Consider the following 24,090-nt stretch of genomic DNA (forward strand, 5'->3'; position numbering starts at 1 on the left):
ACAGGCCACAACCACATTTTCTATTTCCAAATTTTCGGCCCTCGCTATTAGTGACATTACATAACTTACGTAATTTTTGGAAAAGTTTCTTTGCTTATATACGTTTTTTTGTGTTTTGTTCTTTTCTATATTAGTTTTGTTGTTATTATTGTGATGTTTAGTAAGCAGTCCCCGCATATTCTCATTATGAAGTATCAGAGCAGAGGATTGATTTAATTTTTTGGAGAAGACTGAAGAAGACAAGAATTTCGAAACCAAAATATCAGCAGCAAGTTTTCTTTGCACGCCTAAGCGTATGCTACAAAAAAAGAAGTTTGTTATATCGCTCTTCTAAATGTTAAGCAGCGCTGTTAATTAACAGTTCAATGTTAGAGCGCTGCTGTTGTGGTTGCTGTGTGCAATTAATTAGAACTATAAATGATTAATTTAATTAATATAATCTTACATCCATGGTTTCTTGACAAAATCTAACAGCAGTTTAATATTTTAAGAAAAAATAGCCAATGACAATAGTTAGGCATGGTTTCCTACATTTATTGGTATTATTTGGATCAAATTTTGTGTTTTGTGTTTTGAAATAACTTTTCCTCCCTCCCTTTTATTAAAGCATTTAAAGCAGAAAAAAAGACAAAGCTTTTATTGATTTTCTTTCACGTCCGCCCAGCCACTTGGATGCTGAAATCAGTTTAATGTTTACTGCATTGAATCGAAGATAGGACAAGGACAAAGGGACAGCCAACAGGGACAAGGACAAAGCTACAGACAGGACATGCACGGCTAGGAATGCTGCTGTTATTGTGCCACATTGGAATGTACAAGGTTCGCAAGGTTAGGGTTGAAAAGCAATCATAAGGTTAACATATGGTCGCTGGAAGCTCCAACTGCAGCTTTCACTGGAAGGTCAAAGCTTTTGGAAAACGGCGCGTACAGGCTAAGAAATATTTAGAAAACATAAGAAGTAGTTAAGGAGAATTATAATATTTTTGTATTATAAGATTTCATTATTTAAAACCTTTTATCAACAACTTTTTTTTAATAATCAATATTAAATGTAAGCTGCTTTATCACAGCTGATAGCAAAGCTGCAAAGCTTTTGCTTCGAGGAATTTTTGTAGCGCCCGAGCTTGTCAGTTTTCCTTTGCATTTTCCATTGGTTTACATTTGGTGCGCATTATTATTTTTTGAATTTTCCTTCTAAAAAAAACGGCAACAATTAAAAAGAAAATATACGAAAGTTTAAATTACAATTACATTTTATTAGTTTCTTCTACGCAGTTCAATTATAATTAAACAAAAGCTGAGGCACAATGGACTAATTTGAATGTAAAAAATTGATGCAGCGTGTAAAAAAAATCAATAAATGTGTTAAATTTGTAAACAGTGCCAGGCCCAGTTAACTGACAAGCCCCTTCCCCCACCCCAAGCAGCTAATGTGAAATGAAATATAGTGGGACTGGAGAAAACAATTAGCGCTACTGAAACGAATCCGCAATCCAACATCATCTTCAAAACTTTTTGTACCGCAAATCAGCGACCGTTACGCCTTGCAAATGTTATTAAACCGATTTATTCCGGCGCTAGTACTCGTGCTGGGCCGGTTGTCGGCTTCGGTGGCAGGTGGAGCTGGCCAGCCCGAGTTTGCAGTCGCCCCTGAAGCCAACGTCGATGTCACGCATCGTCTGGCAAAGCGAATGGATCTGGAGTCTTGCATAGGTAAGCCGTGTCTATGAAGACATTAGCTGTGGCTCTAATGGCCAACAATGGCGCCAACAATCTCCCCCGAACAGGCCACTTCGATGTCCACAAGAACACAATTATACGGACGGGCGAGTCCCAAGCAATTGGTGGCAAGTATCTGCAAGGCCTCGAGCTGGACACCATCGAGGAGTGCGAGCGTCTCTGCTGCGAGACGGACTCCTGTGATGTCTACATTTTCGAACGCAAGGCGGGCGGCTATTGTTATCTCTTCGAGTGTGGACCACCGGAGAATTTTCACTGCAAGTTTACGAGGCATGCCAATTATACGAGTGCAGTGCTGACGCCACAGGTGCGCCACGCCCCCGAACCGGCGAGCACCCCGCGGCCCCAACTGCCACACATACCCAGCAACAACATATCACAGCAGGAGTGGGAGCTCACAAATTTGAAACTGAAACCGGAAGTGCGCGACAAGTCCGCTCCACCTGACAATGCAGCGGTCCTAACCGCTTCGGTGGTGGCAGCATCGACGGGGGCGGCGGCGTCAACCAACCAGTTGGTAGGTCTGGGAGCGCCACACCCAGATCCGGTGGCCCAAAGCGGTATGTTTGACACAACAAAATTATTGTTGATTTAACCAGAAACTAAAGACACCATTGGGAGCTAAGCACTGAATAGAGAACACTGTTTGTTCTTAGAATTACTTAGAATTCAATTTATAGAAAAAAGAAACAATATTTATTCAAAAGCGTGTAAGTGAGAAAGTATTGGGTATAGTTTATGTGAACTTCAATTGAATTTATTAGCATTTGCTTAAGATTCATGTGATATAAATATTCTTTGAGTATTTCTTTAAAGAATAACTCAACTTGTATGTTCCTTTTTATATTCTTCATGCATGATTTAAAAGATTTGTTTCTTCTGTGCTTAATTTTCTCATTATTTCGTCATTTCTGATGCAATCAATCTTCCTATTATTAAAAATGTTTCAATCTTGTGATGAAATTATTAAACTATGTTAAAACAAGTGAACAAAAATAACAAACGAATGCATAAAATTGAACACTTTCAAATAATCCACTTAATAATATTAAACCAAATATAGACTTTCCACAAACGTTAGAATTTCAACTTCAAATCGAACAGAGTCTTAATAGAATCTAACAAAGCTACAATAATATCAATAATAATATTGGCTATACTTCATTATTGAATTGTTCTGGCAGAAGCATTACAGACACTTATTCAGAGTTCCTTTTGGCAGCAAACAGTCTCTTCTAGAACACTCCAGCTCAGACTTTCTAAAATGGAATCCTTGTTCCTTCTTATTCATTCTGTTGAAAGTTTCTTTCGATAATTGTTTCTTTCAACTATTCGACGCTTTTCTAAAGATAACAAAAGACTTAGAATTTGAATTGTGAAGCTCATATGATGCTCCCCACTATCTATCAGTCTATTCCATCACATACCCTATCTGTCTATTCAAATGTCTAATCTAACTGTCTAGTCTAATTGTCTAGTCTAATTGTCTAGTCTAACTGTCTAGTCTAACTGTCTAGGCAATCTGTCGTCATGATAAGGCGTTTTTTTTAATCGATTAAGTAACACCTAGTAGACTGATTTGTACAGAGCTGCAATTCTTACAAAAAAAACTTTGATTTGTTTAAGCTTGAGTCTGACTTACATGTTTATCAGAAATAAATTATCATGTCAATGAGCAAGATCTTTCAAAAAAGCGCATGGCTAGAAGAAACGCCAAGCTCCACAGCTCATTATACATACACCTAATTCTGTTTTTACACGGTCTTTTTTACACGATTTTGATATAACCCGGTTTGAAAATTAAAAATTGCATATATATTTCTTTAGAGATAAGGACCAACCAATTGTATGTGAAATAGCGAAGTAAAAGCTACAGTTTAAGAAAATCACTATTCTTTTAGACTTCTAGAATAAACGACACTGGTCTTTAGATTCATTCAAACAATCGGTGCAGCTATATATTTCCCAAATTTTACTTTCCCTTCATTTTACAGCGCCATTAGCGCCACATTGTGGACGGTTTCAGTTCAGCTGCCACTCGGGGGAATGCATTGCCGTTTATAATGCCTGCGATGGCATTCCACAATGCGAAGATGGCAGCGATGAGGGACCGGAAGTAAGTTTTCGCATCCCCCGCCAACTCTCTTATTTATTTATTATTTAATTAATAACTTGTGAAATGTTCATTTTGCAGTGCAATGCTATTGCATCGAATCCAACCAAAGGCAGCAGCAACGGCAACAATAACAACAACAATGTTGCAGCATCGAAGCCAATTAATGCTGCACAGTATCAGTCACAATCCGTCGCAAGCATGCAACAACAGTTGCAGGCCGCACAGCCGCAGCAACAACAGCAACAATTACCAATCATAGTCGCTCATTCCATTGCGCCCGGCCCCCCACCGCCGCCTCCACCGCCACCTCCCGTCGTCAATAACAGAGAAGATGCTGCCGCCTGGGCGAACCGAAAACTTATTACCGACGCCCAACAGCAACAACAACAACAGCCACCACAAATGCAGGCGCAGGGGGAAATATTGAACGCAGGTAAGTACGATTCTCAAAATCGATTTCGATTCTCAGTTTTAAAAAACCATTTCGATTTAAAAGTTATAGTGTTTAAGTAAAAGTTGTATCTGCTTTGTTATACAGAATATCTGAGCTTATGCAAAATATTTTAAATATTATATTCAGGAAACCAACTACAGGGAAAACTCTCTTGGCCGGACACTCACGGTCGGCCAATTTTTGTCCGCCCAAGAGGAGTGTCCGCTTAAGGGGATACTTAAATACTTTATACACCGTTGGAATGTTTTAGAAAAAGTGTCCACCAAAGGGAATGTTCGTATAAAAGAGGTGTCCATTAAGCGAGCTTTCACTGTACTTGTTCTTTCCATGTTTAATTCGCAAATCTGCTTTCCAAAAGCTTAAAAAGCAGTCTTCTTGAAAGCGTTGTTGGCTTCTTTCAATTAAGATATTCTTTAAAGGTCATACTTTAAATTAAAAGCGACTTCAACTAGCTCTGCAAGAGACTAACAATTTCTATTTTAAATGCAATGCATAATAATTATTATCATGCCATAGAGAAATGGAAGCCTTAACTCATAAATTAGTACATTAATTGCTGTAAAGTGTTCACGCAATGTTGAAAGTTTAAAACGCAACAGCAGCAGCTCCTGCTGCCAATTAGCCACGACAAATCCTTGACGGCAAGGATAAGTGGGCTGTGGATGCAGTTGACGATGGCTGGGAAAGCTGCCACTTGCAATTACATGTCAGTTTTTATTGTAGTGGTTGTTGCTGTTGTTGTGCAACTAGACAACAGAGTTAGCAACGCAATTGATTTATGAGCAGGAAGCACACTTAGAGAAACAAAAGCACATTCCATCGCTGGTTTTCAGAAATCATGTTCCACAAATGCAATTTGATTCTAGTTTACAACCACTTGGGAGTCCAAAAGCTGCACTTTAGTGCTTAAATGTTTGTAACTATTTTCTGCTATTTATATAATTTAAAGAAAATGGTAGCGCTTTAAACACAGGCATTTTTTTTTGGAATTATTATAAAAATTAGTGGAAGCTAAGACGAATTTTATGAATGAACTGTATATTCTACTCTTAATGAAAAGTCTGCCATTGTCTTCATAAATAAAGTACATTAATGTGTAACTGATATAAAATACTAAGCTAAAAATGCTTTAAAACCAACGATAAAGAACCAAGTTGATAAGAGATGCTGTATATAGATATGAATATGAATAGAAATGCTGTATAAAGATATGAATATTCGTAATCCAGCCGAAGAATAACTATAGATTGAAACAAAGAAAAAGTTGAATTTCATGTCACGTCCATGCTTCCAAAATTCTCTGTAAATTCGGGAAGAGCTCACCATTTATTTAGGACTGCTGTAAAGTCTGTAATTTGTTTTAAAAATTCCGCCAATACGTCAAGTATTCTTACAAACTTTTTTCCCTTTGAATACACTAATATTGATATTATAGTTGTGAGAAGCACGCAAGTAATTGCATTTTTCTGCACTAAAATAAGAGAAATTGGGATGAAAGCAAATTTGAAATAATAAATAAAGCAATTTATAGATAGTTTGCTTCATCTTTTTTGCATAAAAAATCGGAACTACTCATATCAAAATTCTAGCGAAATGGAATATCTTAAAAGCAAAAACAACTGCTTAAAAAACTGTTAGAAAACAGCCCAATTGTAAGCTATTGAAAGATATTGAAAATTCTTCTGCCAAAGCAGTCTTTATTTGCTGCTCCTAAGGTTTATGACTTCCCAAAATTTGGGTTCGTAGCTCTATTTGCAGAACGATTAACTATAAAAGAAACCATAAGGATCTGTTTTTTCAAGTTTTTATTCTAAATTATATTAAATCTACTTTCTTAAAACTTAACTTCAAAGTAAATGAAATAATTTAGACAGGAACATCAACATCACATAATATTTAATTTCTAATAAATCTGTGCATAAAAAAAGATATTGCATTTCAAAAAACAATCTTTTTTTTTAAGTGTATGAGTGCACGCATTTATGTTTGTGTGTGTGTCTGCTGGCAATTAATTCAATTAGTCGAGGAAATCTGTCACTCCTACTCTTCTAGATGAACTGAACAGTCACATATTCAATCACAAGGGCGGCCTTCAGCTGCAACTGGCGAACGCTCAGGGCCAGGGACAGGGCCAGGGACAGGGCCAGGAACAATTGGCGGGCTATGTGGCAGTCGCTAATGGCAACAACAACAACAACAATGCGCAGCTTGGAAGTGGCGCTTTGTATGGCATGTCGCTGCCACACACGGCCCTCTACTTAACGCCATCGCAACAACAACAGCAGCAGCAACAACAACAATTGCAATCTGTAATGCCACAAGGCATGGCCTGGCCACAAGCCGCCCAACCACAACCACAAATGTTGCCACCAGAACATCAACAGCAGCCACTTCTGCAGCAACAACAACAACAACGTACCGCCTACACTTTGGCGAATGGAGTTGGGACATCGCATCAACTGCTGCCCGCCAAGCCGATGACTGCAAATGCACCAGAGTTGCCACCACAACCGCGACCGCTGCAACCACATTCGCAACAACAAGTGTTGCTGCCAGTGCTGAATGCGGCGCCAACTCACGATAAGACGCAGTCAGTCGATGAAGACGAGTACGAGGACTATGAGGAGGAAAAGTCCACGGAGCCGCCCAAGAAGAAGGTAAGCAACAATTTTTACATTCTAAAAACCCTATAAATACTACAAAAAAGGCTAAAAAAAAATGTCAGCATTTTGTGCTTTAATTTGTTAGAGCTGCCCTTTTTTCCATTTACATAAAAAATTTATTTAGAGAAAATACTTGTAGTTCACATCTCAAAATGTATTTTATATTTGTAGAAACAGCGCAAGCACAAAAAGGCCAAAGCCAAGAACCCTCCCACTAACACAGACTCCAAGGATCCCATAGAACTGGCTTTGGAGCAGACAAAGCAGAAAGCGCCACCAACTCTGCCGCTGGCCGCCTCGCCGGTGCACGAGCAATACAAGATGATACACGAGAATCTGGCGTTGGAGTTTCGAGATCACGACGGCCACTCAGAGCGTCCTGGAGGCGCCGTTCTATCCCTGACCATGGGACTTCTTATCACAGCCGCCTTGGCGATACTGATTGGCTGTCGAATGCGCACAGTGGGTCGACGGACACGCCGTATGGGCGGAAAGACGCCCTATTCACAGGAAGCCGATTTTCTAGTCAATGGCATGTATCTGTAGAGCCAGAGAAGGCCAAATGCTGGGCGGGCGGGTCAGATGCTGAGCTGGGGAGCTCAGCTAGTGCTATATAGTTTAATTTGAAATCATGTTCTTTAAATTGTTCGATTTTTTGTCATACCTATCTGTGCGTCCTGTATGCTATTTGTGGGGGTGTGCCATTTGTGTTTGCTAGGAATAGGATCAATATTGCTTATCTGTCATACAAATATACATATATATGTATAATTACATATTATTATGTAGTTTAAAGTAATGAATATTTAACATATTTTATATAAACAAATATATACATAAATCAATAAATACCATTAAAAAATATACTTTAAACAAATGACTTTGAAATACTTTTTATAATAAAAAAGTTTTGCTCTAAATTTTGCTCATAGAGAATTCTTCATTGGAACCTAAATGAGGCCTAACATTCTTTCAAGGATGAACGAGGGAAGGACCTAATATATTAACCTGAAGATTGAATGGCATTCGAGAAGACCTCTATTTATTGGTTAAAATACAATTTAATTTTTATAATTTATGAATTACTAGCACCATATAGTTTAAGCAAAGTCGCGGAATCGGAGAGTTCTATCTAATCAGAGAATTCTATCCTGTTTTGTGCAAATTATGTAAAAGGCAGCAGGAATCATCTCCGACCCCATAAAAGGTATATATTCTTAATCAGCATAACCATTGATTCCGAACTGCCAATAAGGGGGGAACTTCGCGTTTAAATAAAAATTAAACAGCTATAAATTGTCAAAACTGCCTGTTCTAGATATTTTCAACTGTAGCATTAATACTATTAATAGGAATTTCTGCTCTAAATAGTCTAAAGGTCCTTTATTTAATGGAAGAGAAAGCAGAGGGAAATCAAGCATTGCTTCGGTCGTCCTTCGTAGCCCATTGAAGTGCTTGCTATTAAACTATAAAAATCACTTCATAAAAAATACCACACATTTATATTTTAAATACAATTTTAATTATTCCTTTATTTTTTGTTGTTTTTGTTTTTTCATTTATTCATTTTGTTTTGTTGTTCATTTTTTATGCAATGACTCCCAAATCGTTATTAAACTCCATCTGTTTTCTTTAATATACTGACGCGACGCATTTTAATTATCATTTATATTATTTAGTAAAACTAGAAAATAATAGGAAGTATTTCGCAATTTGTGTTTTTTGTTTTTAAAATTTATAATCAACGCGAATTGTTTGCATTTCCTTTAAAATAAATACCACGCGAATATCCGAGTGTGGTGCACTCAGTTTTTTTGAAAACTCAACAAAATTCTTCGCTTACAATATCACACATTAATAAACTAAACCGAATTGTTAATACGTAAAACAAAATGTACGCGCTTGTACAAAAAAGGAAATGCTAGCACGTTTTGTTTTTTGTTTGTTGGAATTTGGAAAAGTTGATCGAAAATTTTAACATGTAAAAAGTCTTTTTTTTATACATACTGTGTCGTCAAGAATTCGTGTGAGCAGTGTTTTGAGTTGAGAGTTTGTCAGAATTACGAAATATGTTGCCCTGAATTGTTGTTTGTTAATAAATACATATGTTTAAACATATAATGTATTTGTATTTTGTTTAATTAGGCTTTGTTGACCATTCTTTTTGTGTTTTTATCTTTAGCTCTTTTCACTTAACACTGTACACATAATGTAAACTAATTGTATTAATAATGATGTATGCAGTTCGATATTTAGTTAAGATGCCAATGTGTTTTACATATGACGGTTGAGTTGAGTTCTCTGTTTAAATATTGGTAGTAAATATGCTAATAATTAATTGTTGAATAATTGCTAAGCCGAAACTAAATTCCATAGCAAATGAACCGAAATGGGTTTGAAAATATTTTACAATTTTGCGTTAATTGAAATCGTAGCGAACATTTAAATTTTGAATGGTATGGTCTATTCAAACGACTTTATAAACTTTACTCTGCTTTTTTCTTGTTATACATATTATAATTAATCGTTAATTTAATAGTTAGTGTATTTTAATATATATTTATAAAATAGACTTTTCTTTTGCATGCGAATTTTCGTTTTTTGTTGCAGTTTGTGGTACGTAATGGATGCTGAGCTTACGCATCATGTTGCGTACCTAGAAAGGGAGATTATACTCAGAAATATGTTTGCGTATCGCTATGGAGGTCCACTTACCGCTTTGTCCAAAGACGCGCAATTCGATCGTGCTCCTCTCGATTCTGCAAATATTGCGTAGCAATGCTGCCCACCAACGGATCGGCTGAAAAAACAACACGGTTTAGGGGCAAAGCGATATTAAAGGTATTTCGACTCCATCACCTACCAGGATTGCAATCTGTGAGCAGGGAACATATCGAGAGCAACACCTTTGATATGGTCAAGGCCGGCGACCAATTGTCCTTCAGTATGTCCAAGCAGATCACGCCTTGACTATTGATATTGCAGTGATAGATGCGTGTGCGAAATGTGACTTTGGGCGGTTTGAATGGATATTCGGGCGAGAAGTGTATGTCGAGGAAAAACACGCCGCCCTCATATACCGAACCGGGTGGTCCCAGAATTGTTGATACCCATTCGTACAAATTGTCTCCCTTCGGCCCTGCACTGCAGTTCGGCGGTGGATCTAGTGTGATCTCCGCGAGCTCCTTCTGTATGCGCTTGGCCGAGGTACCCAAAGCTTTTGATATTCTAGGGTTTGGCTTGGCATCCTTACGTGGCTCATCACTGCCAGCAGTCGAATTATTGCTGCCCGAGGCGACACCACCGCCAGCATTGCCACCATTCGTATTCGCACCACGGCCACGTCCTGGCGTGCCACCTGACGCATTATTCAAATTGCTGCCGCCACTCACACTGGCATTGGAGCTGGCATTGGCGGCGCTGCCCACGCCAGCTGTGGCTGCCACAGTCACGGCGCTGGAGCTGGTGGTGCTGCTGCCACTTGCAGCGGCTGGAGTCGAAGACATGCTGCTGCTGCTTCACTTGGACTGGAATTGGACGTGCTTACAGTCTTTGTAGGTGGGTCGGCCTTTCTTCACTCTCTCCCTCTCTAGGTAGGTGCCTGCAACGAAGCGTAGGTAATCGCATTATCAAGTGCTTGAAGGGCAGGTCCTTGACCCATTTGTAAAACAATCGACCAAGGCAAAAACAAGCAACGCAATTAGAAGTTTAACACATGCGCGTCCGCCCCTCTTATGGCCTTTAGGTAGACAGTATAAGAGCACTTTTTGAAAAACCCGGACGGATTAATTTTAATCACTTCTCTGTGCTAGGCAAGCGGCCATTTTTATATGCGGCGCGCAGCAAGAGCAGACCCATGGAGTTGGATGGGATGACGAAGCGTTCAAGAATTTGCAAATAGCAAGAAGAGGAGCTACTTCGATGAGCGTTTAATTTTAGCGTTGTCGTTTTACAGAAGGTCCCAGCCAGCCCCGCGTCGAAGCCAAACCAATACCAGCCAACAAACAAACAACAAAAACAATGGGCGCTCTCTACATGCGCTGCACAGTAAAAATCAATCAGCAGACATTTGCAAATGCGTTGCCGCCGTCGTCGTTCCTGCCGCGCACCACTCCGCCACTACCGACGAAAACAAAGCAAAAGGAACGATTGCACAATTTTACTTTGATACGCCAACAACTCACCAATGACGAACCCTCGTTGAACTCAAACAAAGCAATATACGCTGTTAAATGGTATAATACACACCTTTGCAACAATTCTGATTAACTTTTACGTCGCTGTCGGACTGCAAAACACTGCAAAATTCTGGCCTGTCGCGCTCTCTTTCTCACACTTCTTGAGTTGTTTTCCTTTTTGGCAATTGATTAATTGTGTCTCCTTTATTCACATGCTCTTTTGGCTTTCTTCGTGTACTTAATGTTTACTTGCCTTTTGTTTGTAGCACAAATCACAGTTAATTGTTAATATATATTCATGAAATGTATGCGGAAATTATTGGAACAAAGTGGTCGGCACACAAGCGGGCGGCCGCTAGAGCTGCAAACAATCGATGGTACTATCGATAGTACGTCGCTTAGCGGTTCTTAGAGACCCGCTGTGCCATCAGTTCATATATTCGATTATCGTGGAATTGACGATATTTTTGGCTCTACCACCGTTTAGTGTTGTAAGGTTGTTTACTTTTGAGTTGGCGGTATATGTAATTTTGTTGTTGGAGACAAATGTGGAAATTGTATTTTAAGTTTATTAATAATATTACACTATAAGTAAATACATTACAAGTTTCTCGGTGTTTACTTAGTGTCCATATCATCTACTAAAGCTTTACGGGACTTATAAACACGGACAGTGTTGTCGGCACCGCCGGATACAATGTACTTGGGATTGGACCAGTCAATGTCCAGCACCTTTTCGCCGTGGCCCAGCAGGTCGTAAAGTGGTGCCTTTGGACTGAAAGTAAGAGGAATTGCGAATAATGCTATATTAACTAATTTGTTTGGAACTTACCTTCTGCAATCCCACATCTTGTTCTGATTGTCATAGGAACCGGAAACAAATAAAAATTCTTCCGTTGTCGACCACATAACAGTCTGCACCCAGGCATTGTGACCCAAGTATGTGTTGCGTACAACAGAGCCCTCTGCAAATGATGGATTAGTAAGCAATTTAAATAGTTTTAGTAGGTTGAGTCACTCACGATTAATGCGTGAATCGTATAGTCGCAAATTTTTGTCCGCCGAGGCAGTAACAATAAGACGATTCAGTTTTGAGTAGCTGGCGTCGAAAATGGACTTGTTTGTAGATATTTCTGTCTTAATGCCCTCCAGATTCAGGTCCCACACCTTGAGCGTATGATCCCAGCTGCCTGTGAGCAGTGTAGTGTTGTCCATCCACTGTACGGAAGAAATGCTCTCTCGATGGCCTTGTAGAGTCATTTGAGGGGTCTGCCAGAATTGGTTTAAGAGTTAGCTTAGAATAGCAAATAGGTAGATTGTTAAATAATTGCTCACTCTCGTGCCGCTTTCCTTAAGACGCTTGGAGGTGCCCTCGCCCACATCTTCCAGCTCCGCTGACCACAACTTTAGCATTGTATCCCAGGAGCCCGTGGCAAATCGTTTCTCATCTGGACTCACATTGATGCTGTCCACGCCCCGCTCATGTCCCTTGCAGACGGACACGCACTCCACAGCATTCGAGCCAATGTTCCATTGCCACAACATGGCCGTTTGGTCCTGTGAACTAGACACGAAGCAACCAGTTTCACTGTCCAGAGACACCCAATCGACGGCCTTGACAGGCATCGTATGACCAGGTATGGTAAGCACATGTTTGCCCTTGTTGGTCCAGATATTGAGGGTGTTATCGTAGCAGCCGGTTAGAATCCATTTTCCTCTCATTTTCACCGCCGACACCCAATCATCGTGCAGCAGACAATCCTGCGGTTCTGGAGCCGGAAAACGCTCAACATACTCAATCTCAATGGCGTCCTCAAAGCTGATAGCTTTCTCCTTCAGATGATCGCACAAACGACCACGCAGATATTCATCAAATACAAGAAAATCAAAGTCAACCTGAGTTGCGTTTTGCAGTAGCGCATTGATAAACGTGTTTAGCTCCGTGGTGGCGACCGTGCCATCGATGGCGTAAGGCACATCAGGCACAGCATATCTGAAATATTAAAGCTTTGATTAACTGCTGTTTTCATTTCATTACTTTATTACTTTTCTTACTGTTCTTGTTTGGTCTTTAGGTGAACCTGTACCTGCCCCTCCCCGTTAGCTGCTTCCATTACTGTTGTTGCGCACACACGTGCGTTTGATGTGTGGCGATGCGGCGAGTTAGTGTGGTTGTTGTGGTTGCAGCACGGCAGTAATTTCTGCTCTTACCTATTGACACTCACTCTTAAGAGCGCCTTTAGCTTGTTGTGCAAATAAATCGTTCGTGGAATTAGTTTAATACACAACTTTATAATTAAACCGTGTCGGTAGCAGTTATAGTACAATTGTGCGCAGAGACCTGCCAACTCATCGGAATAACCAAACTGCTGTTAAGCATGACAATTATCGGTGGCATAATATCGATAAGCAATTGACGGCATTCGTTGTTTCCTACACACCATTCAAACTATAACCGTTTTTTGAATAGTGAGTAAACAGATTTGTATACGTTTTAATAATAAAATTTAAGATTCTATAATGTTAAATGGAAATATTATTTTAATTTATTTGGTAAATTTTTGCTTGCCATTACAAATTAAATTAAATTTTGATTTACTGATACATTTATATTACATTTATAATTTATACACAATATAACGAAAACTGCAAATGTTTTGGATTTTTGTCGATAAAGACAGCTTTCTTCCACTGCTTTTGCTAAAAAGTTTATGGGAATTTCCAAAACGACAATAATTACCAAATTAAAAACAAATCAATCATTATTCATTTATGTAACACGCGAAGAAAAACAAGTAGATGAAGCACATCAAAGAGATACTGAAATTATGATAAACATTAAAAGTTAATTGTACAATAATTAAATTTGTGATTTTCTGCCAAAGCCAACCAGACGGTGCAGCTTTTGGTGTCAACTGTCTGCGACATCTTACGCAAAACGAATAACCAAGCAATAGCAAGCCAACAATTTTATTGCCATCAAATAATGGTTAATTTGGAATGCACTTAGTAAGGGTATTGTAGCTTTTTACTTTTGTTTTGATAACATGTTAAGGGGATGATTAGTCTGAGGTTGATTGGCCTTAGTATCGTTAAGATATTCCCGAGTTAAACTTAAGGCTGACAAGCGCTTGATTGGTTTCTAAGATAAATGCATTAATTTAAGTTCAACTAAAGTTGAGCGATGTAGATTGATGTTCATTTTACAATCATTTAATGTAAGAACTAAGCAACAAATTGGGAAATAATGGTATACAAACAAATAAAATAAATATCTTCCCACCAAATCGACAAACAGAATGTTGATTAGTGTATACAAAATATCTACAGTCGGAATTATCTTTGTATCAACTTGTAAATATTTCAGTAATGTTGGCTGCCGGCCATAAATGAACCAGTTAGTAAAGCCTACACTTGTTGGCCATTAAAGACCACTTTGGGACGCACTGGAAGCGGGCAGAAGGAAGGTTAAGAGCCACTTGACATTTGAGGAGCTACGTGCGTCGCTTAACCTTCATGCGAAATGGCCCATTGGATAATGAGGCATTACAAAGAGAGCAATTGCTATTTTTAAATAACAGCAGACGCCTTGAGCCAGAAAACTAAAAATATGAATACAAAAATTCACTATTACGTTAAATGAAGCGTCGGATAGCGTTTCCAGTGCCAAATTAAGTGAATTTATGATATATGTATATATTTTTTGATGGTTGTGGTTGGTGGCAAGCTAGGCAGAAACCAGTCAAATGCGTTGAGCTTTAACATTTCAACTTGCAGCGCTTTCCAAGCTTATAAAAAACTTCCAGTGCGCAGCATGGGAAGCTTATAAAATGCGCTGCGCGCCTGCGCAGACGAAACATTACAACAAAGCACGCGCGCAAGGTAAGCTCCGTCTCTAGAGAGTTCGTCCGGTTGTTTGTCAGTGCCTACGATTTGAGAAACAGATTAATATTATAAAGACGCGTTTCGCCATCTCTTGCAGTTCGCAAATCCCTCACTCACACACACACACACATCGAAATGAAAGTGTTCGCGCTATGCACGCTGCTTGCCCTGATGGCGACCCTTGTTCAGTGTTTGCCGCAACAGCGTGAGGGGGCGGCGTATACGAACGAGGCCATCCGGCAGGCGCAACAGACCTTCCTGATACCGAAGGATGCACAGATACAGAATGTCCAGGAGGGCATCGAGCTGGGCGCCTACGAGCAAATACCCGGCAACCAGCGCATCAATCTCTTCGAAATATTGGGCGATCAGGTGCCATCGGAGGTGATAAACAATCTGCAGGCGCAGGTCGATCAGATTGGCCGTAACTAAGTTAAGTCACATCGTAAATCATTAATTTGCATTTGTTAAATTTTATGTTGAGCGGATGAAAACAAAAGAAATAGCAAATAAAAAAAAACTCACCACTTATTTAAGTATCAGAAAACAAAACGTACTCGTAACAGCCAATATATTATGACTTCCTCCTCCTCCTCTATACCCACAGACCAAGCGAAAGTGTTTGATCCTCAGCAGAAAAGCAAAACCACAACCAAAAACCAAACACCAAACACCAAAACCACAACACAATAAAAACCAGTTGCTTCCTCAAATCCAATGAATCGGGCCGCTTATCATGTTGGCCATGTGTCTGTCTGTCTGTCTGTCTGTCTGTCTAAGTCTACGCTCACTTTCTCCCACAAATCCCGCTGCGCATACAAATTAGCAAATGCCGAAAGTCTCCGACGCGCAAATGTATCCTCAACCTTGTTATGTAATCCAAAGCCCCCAACTGCTTACACTGTTCAGTCTGCTCATTTGTGCATTACAGTTCAATTCATTTGTGGTTACTTTTATTTTCTTGGTAACCTGAAGCGCTGAAGCACTTGTGGCAACATTGTTGGGCGCCCGGGCCAGCAACTTTTCTTCTTCTTCTTGTTGTTGTTGTTGTTGTTGTTGTTGTCGTCGTCGCTGTGATGCAACAATTGTCGTCGTGATTGCTGACTGCCTTTTGTTCATTTAATTTCGTGGTAATTGTTGCCGCATGCACTTGCATATGTAATTAGGTTTCAATTTAGGTGTGTCTCTCGCCGATTGCACAATCACCCGAAAAGGGACAGGTGTAAAGACTCTTCTTCTTCTTCACCAGATATTTTGCACCATTAAGTTCATAATTGATATTTTATGAATGCCTTAAAAGTCGTTTAACCGTCTTAATAGATTTCTTATTTTGCATAAAGCTTATGTTAGGGCTTCTGATTGGTTGCCGATTCTCCCAAGTTTATTTCATAATCTATCATTGCAGAGAGTATAATATTAATATTATTATATGTATTATATATTAATATTATTCATATAATATTATTATTATTCTCCTAAGTTTATTTCATAATCTATCATTGCAGGGAGTAAGATTTTAATTGTAGGTCTATAAATGCCTAATAAGCAATTTTGTAGACATTTGGATTCTGAAAACGAACTAAGGTTGGTACCTAAGTACATAAGTATATGAACAGTTTGTTCATTTCCAATTTCTAATAAATAAGCCATTCATTATTTTGTGAAGTAAGTCTTGACACTGATTCACGCCCTATATTTAGTTGTTATTGATTGGAGACAATGAAAAATTGACACTGTTAAAAAGAAAGTGTTGTCAGAGATTGAGCGTTTCATTTTATTTAAAAAAATGTTATACGAAATTTTATAGAGTTTGTATGTTCGTTAATAAAATTTAGAAAACAAGTTTAAGTAAAACATTTCTCACGGACCATGCAAATTATTGCATTATTCCTTTCCGCCTTTTATTGGTTTTAGACTCTGAAGAAAAACTTGATTATTTCATAAAGAAGCTTCATCATCTATTGGCAATAATTGCAGTCTTCAGTTTTTTTGAGTTTTATTATATTGGCAATTTATTGGTTAAGCCATAACTCAGTATAATGCCCTACAAACTCTCCATAGATCCGGAAAACAGGCCAGCCAGCACATAATTTGGATAGAGACATAATCCAAGAGGCGTTTTTCTTTACTGCTTATATAAATACGAGGGTTATGCTGTTGAAAAATTAATGGCAGCTTTCATTTAAAAATAATCCACACTATTGCTTTATTTATATCTATTACGACAAGTCATTTACTTGTATATTCATACATATGTACATATATGTGCAACTTTATAACCAAAAAATGTCAATTCCTATTCATCTATTTATTACATTGCTTTTGTTGTTCGTAATTAATTGCAAGAAAAAGATTTTAAAGATAAGCTTAATAAGACAAAGAACCTCCAAATGTAAAATTTATTTAAAAAATACAACTTTTTTTTAAACTCGCGTTCCAGTAAAGATTTGCATACATAATTAATAAGAAATAATTGTAAGATCTACTAATAATTAAGAGGACCAATATCTGTAGTAAATAGAAAGGCTTCCCACTTCTTGTTCTACTCATAAAGAACTCCTATAAAAATATATTAAAAGCACTCCACACATACAAATAAAATCCTACCACCTTACAGCATTTCTTTGTTCCACTTTTTATTTGTATTTTTATTTTTTTATATTTTTAATAATACATATGAAAAAGTTGTTTAATCTAAATTTACGCTAATACAATATATTTGATGTTTCATATATTAACCATATAGTATAATGTGCGCAATATGTTGTAATTATAATTAAATATTTCATTTGCTTAACCTAATTATTTTTATTATAATTATTATTAGCCTATGCAGTGTGTACATTTATATAAAATTATTATTATTTTTATTTTTTATATATACTTTGTAGTGCAAATTTAAAAACTAACTAGGAAATGACTTTAGTTTTGACACTTTCTGTTAGTTTCAAGCAAAAACGCAAAATATATTATAATAAGCATTTATGAAAATGTAATTTTTTAAGATTAGAATTAAAATAATTGCTTTAAATTAAAACTTTCATATTCAGTCTAAACTTAAAAGCTTTTCAAATCGAGAAGGACTATGATTTGCATTCAAAAACCATCACTAAGTTGCGTTTTAAATATTCTCATCATGCTTTCATTTATTTTGTTTTCGTTTTATGCAGTAAATTAAATATTAAATAAAATTATAGTTTATAACACGAGCACAAAATGAAAAAAATTAAATGACATGTGTGAAATGTTGCGTGGGCGTGAAATGAGGACGTGTTTCAATTATAAATTATGCAAATAAATAAAATATAACTACGAGTAAGCCAATATATATTTTGTAAGTATAGCGCAATAAATAATGGATTATTGCAATTTGGGAGCCCAGCTTTTTGAAATTCTTCTCATTGTAATTTAATTTATTTAATTTTTGTTTAAATTCGAACTAATTAAATTGTAGAAGCAAAGACGTCCATTTCGAAACTAACTGTTTTAACACTATTTTTTGGTGTTACAAGTAATTTAGATCGAATTTGAAAGTTAAATAAATTCCAATCAAGACTTGAATAGAAATAGAACGGGGAACTGGCTGCTCTCTTCTTTTTTTTTTTTGGAAACTTTGCAACATTTAAATTAGTTTACATAATCATAATAATATAATTTCGGTTTTAGCTTAATAGATGCGATTTCCACATACATTATAGATAGATAGATTTATGTCTGCAGTCTACTTATTGAAAGAATGTTCAATGCCTTTACTTTTCTCACTACTTAGCTTAACTTTTGGACTTTTCGTCCACTTCGCTGCTGGGATATAGACGTTTGATCCCACAGTTAAAGTGGCAAAAGTATTGTATATGTAGTATATATGTACACCATTTTGTTGTTGTGGTTATCATTACTATATTGTTGTTGGAGCTATTGGAGTTGGAGTTGGGGCCGCTCAGTAGACTCGCTGTAGGTAGAGGCGTTCGAGGCGAGTGCCCGTTCGCTCGACGAAACTCTTTTCAGCTCTCGTCGTGGCCTTGTCAGCGGTATTTGTCTTGGCCACATTGTCGCCATGTTCCTGACTCTCATCCAATTTCACGCTCTCTGCATCTGCCTTGGGATCGGCACCGATGGCACCACCACCACCACCACCGCCCGAGCCCAGCTCATCAATGTCCAGCGAGGTGGCGTGTGCGGGTCCCGGCGTGGTTGGCTCGCGTTGGCGTTGCGTGGAAGAGCCGGAGTTGGCCAGCTCTCCACTGCCACTGCCACTGCCCAGCAGCGCTTCCAAGGATTCCGGTTCTAGGGAGACCTCGCCACTGGTCTCATTATCGCCAGTCTTGCGACTAATCTTGTCCAGCAGCTGCGCATCGCTCGCATTCTGCAGGCGCTGCACCTCCACGCTGCTATCTTCCGCACTGTACATCAGCGGCACAATGGCCACAAATTTGGTCTGCATGGAGCTGGCAGCGGCTGTGAGGCTGCTCATGGTAGTGGAGCTATAGAGTTCCATGTCGCCGCTGCCTCCGCCACTGCCGGCGCCGCTGCCATCGAGTGTGCTCTCTGGCAGCCTCTTGTTGTGTTTGGGCAGCTCGAAGGCACCGATAATGGTGCGCGGCTCATCCTTGGTGTCGGCCTCGGCTATGTCTTCGAGCTCCACCAGCGGAAAGTTCACATCGCGCAGACTGAAGTCGTCGCCCGGCAGTGAGGGATAGGCGGGATTCGATTCAACCTGTGGCACCTCATCCTCCACATCCAGATGCAGTGGCATGGCCGGACTGGTGGATACTTCCACTCTACTGGCTGGTGCATCTGTGCTCAGCTCCAATCTAGTCGTGCTGCCAACAGTGGTTGCTGTGGCTGCCGTTGTTGGCGCATCTGTGCTCAGCTGCCGCTCTGTGCTGCCACTGCTGGCTGGTCCCGCTGTGGTGCTTATAATGTGATAGATATTGTCACTGCCAGCCGTATCCGGCTCCAACTCTGTCTGTGTGCTGTCTAGCAATGCCTCGCCGAAGCCAGTCTGTACGAAGGCTGCTTCCTCTGCCAAGCCAACGGCTGCTCCATTGTCGAAAGCTTTGGTGCTGGACTCGGTCAGCATGCCCTCGGTAGTGTATTCCCGCTTGATGTTCACCTTGCTGGGATCGTTTTCGGCCAGGGGCTGCAGTCCGTCCGCCTTGTAGGTGACCAGCGGCTTCGTTTTGGCCACATTGGCCACCAAAGGCCGCTCAATGTAGCCCACCGAGGCAATGAGCTTTAAGTTTTCGCCGTTCGAGCTGTTGTTGTTGCTGCTGCTGGCTGGAAGTGCTTTCAGGTTTGTGTCCAGGCTGTCAGCCAGCGTGGTGTTTGTCGACGCTACAGCAGTTGTTGGTGTTGCTGTCGTTGCTGTTGCCGATGTTCCACCAACAACTATTGCTGCTGCTGCTGCTGCCGCCGGTGCCGGTGCTGTTGTTGTTGCCGCCACAGTGCTTGTTGCTTGTTGCACTGTGCTGACTCTAGTTGTTGTTGTAGTGCTAGCTTGCGTGCTCGTTGCTGTTGCTATTGTTGCAGTTGTTGTTGTAGCGGGAGTAGTGCTGCTTATTACTGCTGCCGCTCCAGTGGCCGTCGTAGCCGACTCTGTTGTCGCCGACTTACGCATCGGTATAGCCGGCTTCGACTTGTTCTCATCCGTTATGCGTATTTCGGTCGGCTTCGTAATCTCCTTGATGGTGATGTTCCAATTGAACCCCGCTGGTGGCGCCACAGCCGAAGGCTTGGCGGTGCTTGTTGTTGTGCTGCTCGCATCCAGCGCCAATGGCGGATTGTTGTCCAGTACTGCAATGGATAGCAATGGCAATTTGAATTAGAATTGAAAACCAATACCTTGATTAGTCACACTCACTTGGACAATTATCGTATTCGGGGCAGCAGCGACCAGCCACATACTTGGGCATACAATCGTCGCGACGGAAACACGTCACAGAGCTGCAAACAATCTCGCCACCTGCAACACAAAATCACACAAAAGCGGATAAAACTTGATGCTTTTCGTTAGGGAGGTGGGGGCAGTGGAATGCCTTTGAAATCAAAATCTAGAAATGTCTAAAGCTTAATAATAAAATGTTATACTGCAAATCTGAATAAATTGGTCAGCTTTTGTTTAAATACAGCATTTTAAATATGATAAAGTAGGTTTAAGGAAGAGACTTTTATTAAAAAACAATATCTTAAGTAATAAAATGTATAAATAATAATTTAAAGAAGAAAATCTGCAAATGAAAAAGTATGTTCTAAGTTCTTGAAATTAATTATTAATTTAAGTATAGTATTGTTATACATAGTATTTTAAAATACAGTATTTTAAGCAGACCTATATTAAAAAACAATACCTTTAGTAATAAAATATATACAAACAGAGCCTTTAATAAATAAAATAAATTCAGAAAATCTACTTGTGGAAAAGTGTGTTCTAAGTTCTTGAAATTATATTAATTTAAATATATATTTTTGATTTAAAAATAGTATTTAAATATATAGTATATTAAAATACAGCATTTTAAGCAGACTTATATTAAAAAAAAATACCTTTCGTAACAAAATATATGCAAACAGATAATAAATAATATTAATAAATATTATAATTTAGAAAATCTACTTGTGAACAAGTGTGTTTTATGTTATTCTTTTAATTAAAATTAAATTAATTTAATCAATAGATTTAAAAATATTATTTTAATATAAAATAATAACATGTATTTAAAATACAATATTTTAAAATACAGTATTTTAAACAGCTTTTTATTGAAAAACAATACCTTAAGTAATAATATATATGCCAACAGAGCCTTTAATAAATAATTTAATTTAGAAAATCTACTTATGAAGAAGTATGTTCTAAGTTCTTGAAATTATATTAATTTAAATATATATTCTAATATAATAAGTAATAAAATGTATGCCACATGTATGTATACAAATGTGTTCCAAGTTCATAAAATTAAGTACTGATTTAAACATTTATTCAATACAGCTTACTTCACTTTTGTTCACTTGCAAATACCTATTTGTCCCACTGTGCCATTTAAATGAGTGAAGATGCACTTACCTTTGCAATAGCACACGGTGCACGGCGTGTCCGGATCAACCAATTTATAACCGTTCGCATAAGTTTTGCCATCCTTTTCGCAATCTGTAAACAGGAGCAGCGACAAGAGTCAGTGGCGATTTGCATAAATGAAATGAGCTGCCACTTACCGCATTTATAATCAGGACAACAGTGTCCTGTTCTCTGTATGGCACGGCAGCTTGCTTGCTTCTCGCAATGCACCGTCGTCTCCGGCACCCAAATGCCATCCAGCAGGCATTGGCCTACAAACAATAATGGCAGATGCATAAGAATAAGAAGTAAGAGGAAGTAGTCGTACATTAGAGATCTCGCGGTTGCTTAGTTTATATGTAGTTCAGAGGTGGGTGAGAACGTGAGATTACCTTGGGGCGGTTGCTGCTGCTCCGGCAGCGATTCCGTGCTGCTGGACAACAGGACTGTTGCATCCTTTGGCATGGCCGTGACTGTCGGCAGCGAGGCGAGAATGCTGCTGTCCGTGGGAACTGTAAAGAGCACAAAAAATAAATATATTCACTAAATGAAATGGGGAGCAACAATGGCGGCAAAAAGTGCGACCCTTCCTACACAATACAGTCGCCCTCCCACTCCCACTCCCACTCCCACTCTACTATTCTATTCCTATTTGAATGAATGACATTTTGATAACAGTTGTTTGTTGTTTGCTTGTTTGTTGGTTTGTTGCTTGGTTGGTTGGTTAGTTGGTTAGTTGGCTTGTTTGCCTCTTTCTGTGCTTAAACTGAAAGGTAAAATGCCATCGAAATACGGCAAAAGTTAAATGAGTTTAGTTTTAGTTTGGTTTTTTTCTTCTCCTCGCAGCATTGTCAATTGCCCTGCAATGTCATGCCCTCACTTTCAGTTCTTACGCAGCTTTAATACAGCGTGGGTTTCTGTTCATTACTTTAACAATTTTTTGTCTTTTGCCGCAACACTCTTCAGAACCTTGTCGTCATTTAGCTTGAAAAATTGCTGCATTAATCATACGCACTGTGTGCGCTGCGTTCATTCGCCTAGCAGTGTGTGTGTGTGGGTGTGCGTTGTAGGAGTAAATTGTCCTGCTGCTTCTGCTCATTTCCACTATTTCCGCTATTGTTTGCCATGGGGTTTTCCTATTCACTAACAACATTCTTTGAATTTAACCTTAGCGTGGCGGGAAATGCACACGCAGGAAAATATTTTTAGCATTCTAATGAAAATATTTAGAAATGCAGAGAATTGTGTTAAGTCGTTAGCATTCATTCGGATGACAGCAGATTAAAAAAATAGTGTGGTATAATATGCAGCTTTATTATAGCCTTGTTCATGATTTTATAATTATTATTATTTTGGGTGCTGCCTTTTGTCGTAAATTATTATAATGAGAGAATCGCTTCTGTCAATTGAAGTTTAATTACTAAACAGATTTAATTTATAGAAAATGTTTATAAATGTCTAAAAAGTGATCAGCAGCATTTTATATAAAGAATTTATGTTATTTTGTATAGAAAATTGAATCGCACAGTACAAAATATTAAGAAGTCAGTTAAACATAGACCTTTTCTATATAAGTTTTCTCTATTTAAATTAACCTGTCCACTGACTCATATGACCTTAATTACGCTTTGAAGAGTATTTAGCAGTCATTCCTTTGACTGGGCTAACAGTTAAGCTCTGTTTTCCATTTCTATTTCTATAAATCTTCTGTGCTTGAATTAAAATCATGCTGCTTGAATAATCATCTAACCTGAACTGCTCAAAGTGCTAAAACAAGTCGCACTATTACGTCAAGCCTCATGATACTGACTTATTAAGTTGTAGACAATAAAAGAATAAAACAATTTGCTATTCATAATGTTAGTTTTGGCCATATTTGTGTATTTGTTTGTGTCACGCCTTGCTGCAGCTAACATATGTTTATAAACTTTATAAAGACTAGCATAAGTAATGCACTTGTCTGGTTTGCTTCCCCTTTTGCTTTAGTGCTGCTGGGCTTT

The 24,090-nt window shown here is 38.7% G+C and overlaps 5 protein-coding genes across 8 annotated transcripts in view; 2 read left to right on the forward strand and 3 right to left on the reverse strand.

Annotated features, from left to right (window-relative positions):
- Positions 1–1,229: 1,229 nt before the first annotated feature.
- On the forward strand, positions 1,230–7,839 carry LOC115631461 (putative uncharacterized protein DDB_G0271606). Of its 2 annotated transcripts, XM_030528211.1 has the most exons (7): positions 1,230–1,323; positions 1,382–1,713; positions 1,788–2,300; positions 3,735–3,856; positions 3,935–4,289; positions 6,363–6,967; positions 7,145–7,839. In XM_030528211.1, exons 2-7 carry the CDS (start codon positions 1,551–1,553, stop codon positions 7,517–7,519), a joined length of 2,133 nt encoding a protein of 710 aa, XP_030384071.1. In that variant the 5' UTR covers positions 1,230–1,323; positions 1,382–1,550; the 3' UTR covers positions 7,520–7,839. The 2 variants fall into 2 exon arrangements, with proteins under 2 accessions (XP_030384071.1, XP_030384070.1); XM_030528210.1 differs by having other exon boundaries at positions 1,262–1,713.
- Positions 7,840–9,091: 1,252 nt separating this feature from the next.
- Positions 9,092–11,622, reverse strand: LOC115631566 (ubiquitin-conjugating enzyme E2-24 kDa). Its single transcript, XM_030528356.1, has 4 exons — positions 11,222–11,622; positions 9,837–10,574; positions 9,689–9,773; positions 9,092–9,629 (listed from the first exon to the last, which is right to left on the reverse strand). Exons 2-4 carry the CDS (start codon positions 10,477–10,479, stop codon positions 9,617–9,619), a joined length of 741 nt encoding a protein of 246 aa, XP_030384216.1. The 5' UTR covers positions 10,480–10,574; positions 11,222–11,622; the 3' UTR covers positions 9,092–9,616.
- Positions 11,623–11,702: 80 nt separating this feature from the next.
- Positions 11,703–13,438, reverse strand: LOC115631565 (ribosome biogenesis protein WDR12 homolog). The gene is made up of 6 exons (XM_030528355.1): positions 13,363–13,438; positions 13,207–13,267; positions 12,487–13,144; positions 12,174–12,420; positions 11,984–12,116; positions 11,703–11,926 (listed from the first exon to the last, which is right to left on the reverse strand). The coding sequence occupies exons 2-6, from the start codon at positions 13,263–13,265 to the stop codon at positions 11,770–11,772; spliced, it is 1,254 nt and encodes a 417-aa protein (XP_030384215.1). The 5' UTR covers positions 13,266–13,267; positions 13,363–13,438; the 3' UTR covers positions 11,703–11,769.
- A 1,713-nt stretch (positions 13,439–15,151) lies between these two features.
- LOC115631842 lies at positions 15,152–15,555 on the forward strand. Its single transcript, XM_030528685.1, has one exon. It carries the CDS (start codon positions 15,172–15,174, stop codon positions 15,466–15,468), a length of 297 nt encoding a protein of 98 aa, XP_030384545.1. The 5' UTR covers positions 15,152–15,171; the 3' UTR covers positions 15,469–15,555.
- Positions 15,556–18,122: 2,567 nt separating this feature from the next.
- Positions 18,123–24,090, reverse strand: part of LOC115631149 (mucin-5AC) — a 48,745-nt gene continuing 42,777 nt past the window's right edge. For all 3 annotated transcript variants that reach the window (XM_030527822.1, XM_030527821.1, XM_030527820.1), the window contains 5 exons: positions 22,483–22,602; positions 22,249–22,362; positions 22,100–22,183; positions 20,897–20,998; positions 18,123–20,829 (listed from right to left, as the gene is read on the reverse strand). In XM_030527822.1, the coding sequence (XP_030383682.1) occupies positions 18,974–20,829; positions 20,897–20,998; positions 22,100–22,183; positions 22,249–22,362; positions 22,483–22,602 (2,276 nt within the window). In that variant the 3' untranslated portion in view covers positions 18,123–18,973. The remainder of the gene's footprint in view (positions 20,830–20,896; positions 20,999–22,099; positions 22,184–22,248; positions 22,363–22,482; positions 22,603–24,090) is intronic.

The sequence above is a fragment of the Scaptodrosophila lebanonensis genome, unplaced genomic scaffold (assembly GCF_003285725.1).
Source record: "Scaptodrosophila lebanonensis strain 11010-0011.00,11010-0021.00 unplaced genomic scaffold, SlebRS2 tig00001412-arrow-pilon, whole genome shotgun sequence".
Taxonomy (NCBI): domain Eukaryota; kingdom Metazoa; phylum Arthropoda; class Insecta; order Diptera; family Drosophilidae; genus Scaptodrosophila; species Scaptodrosophila lebanonensis.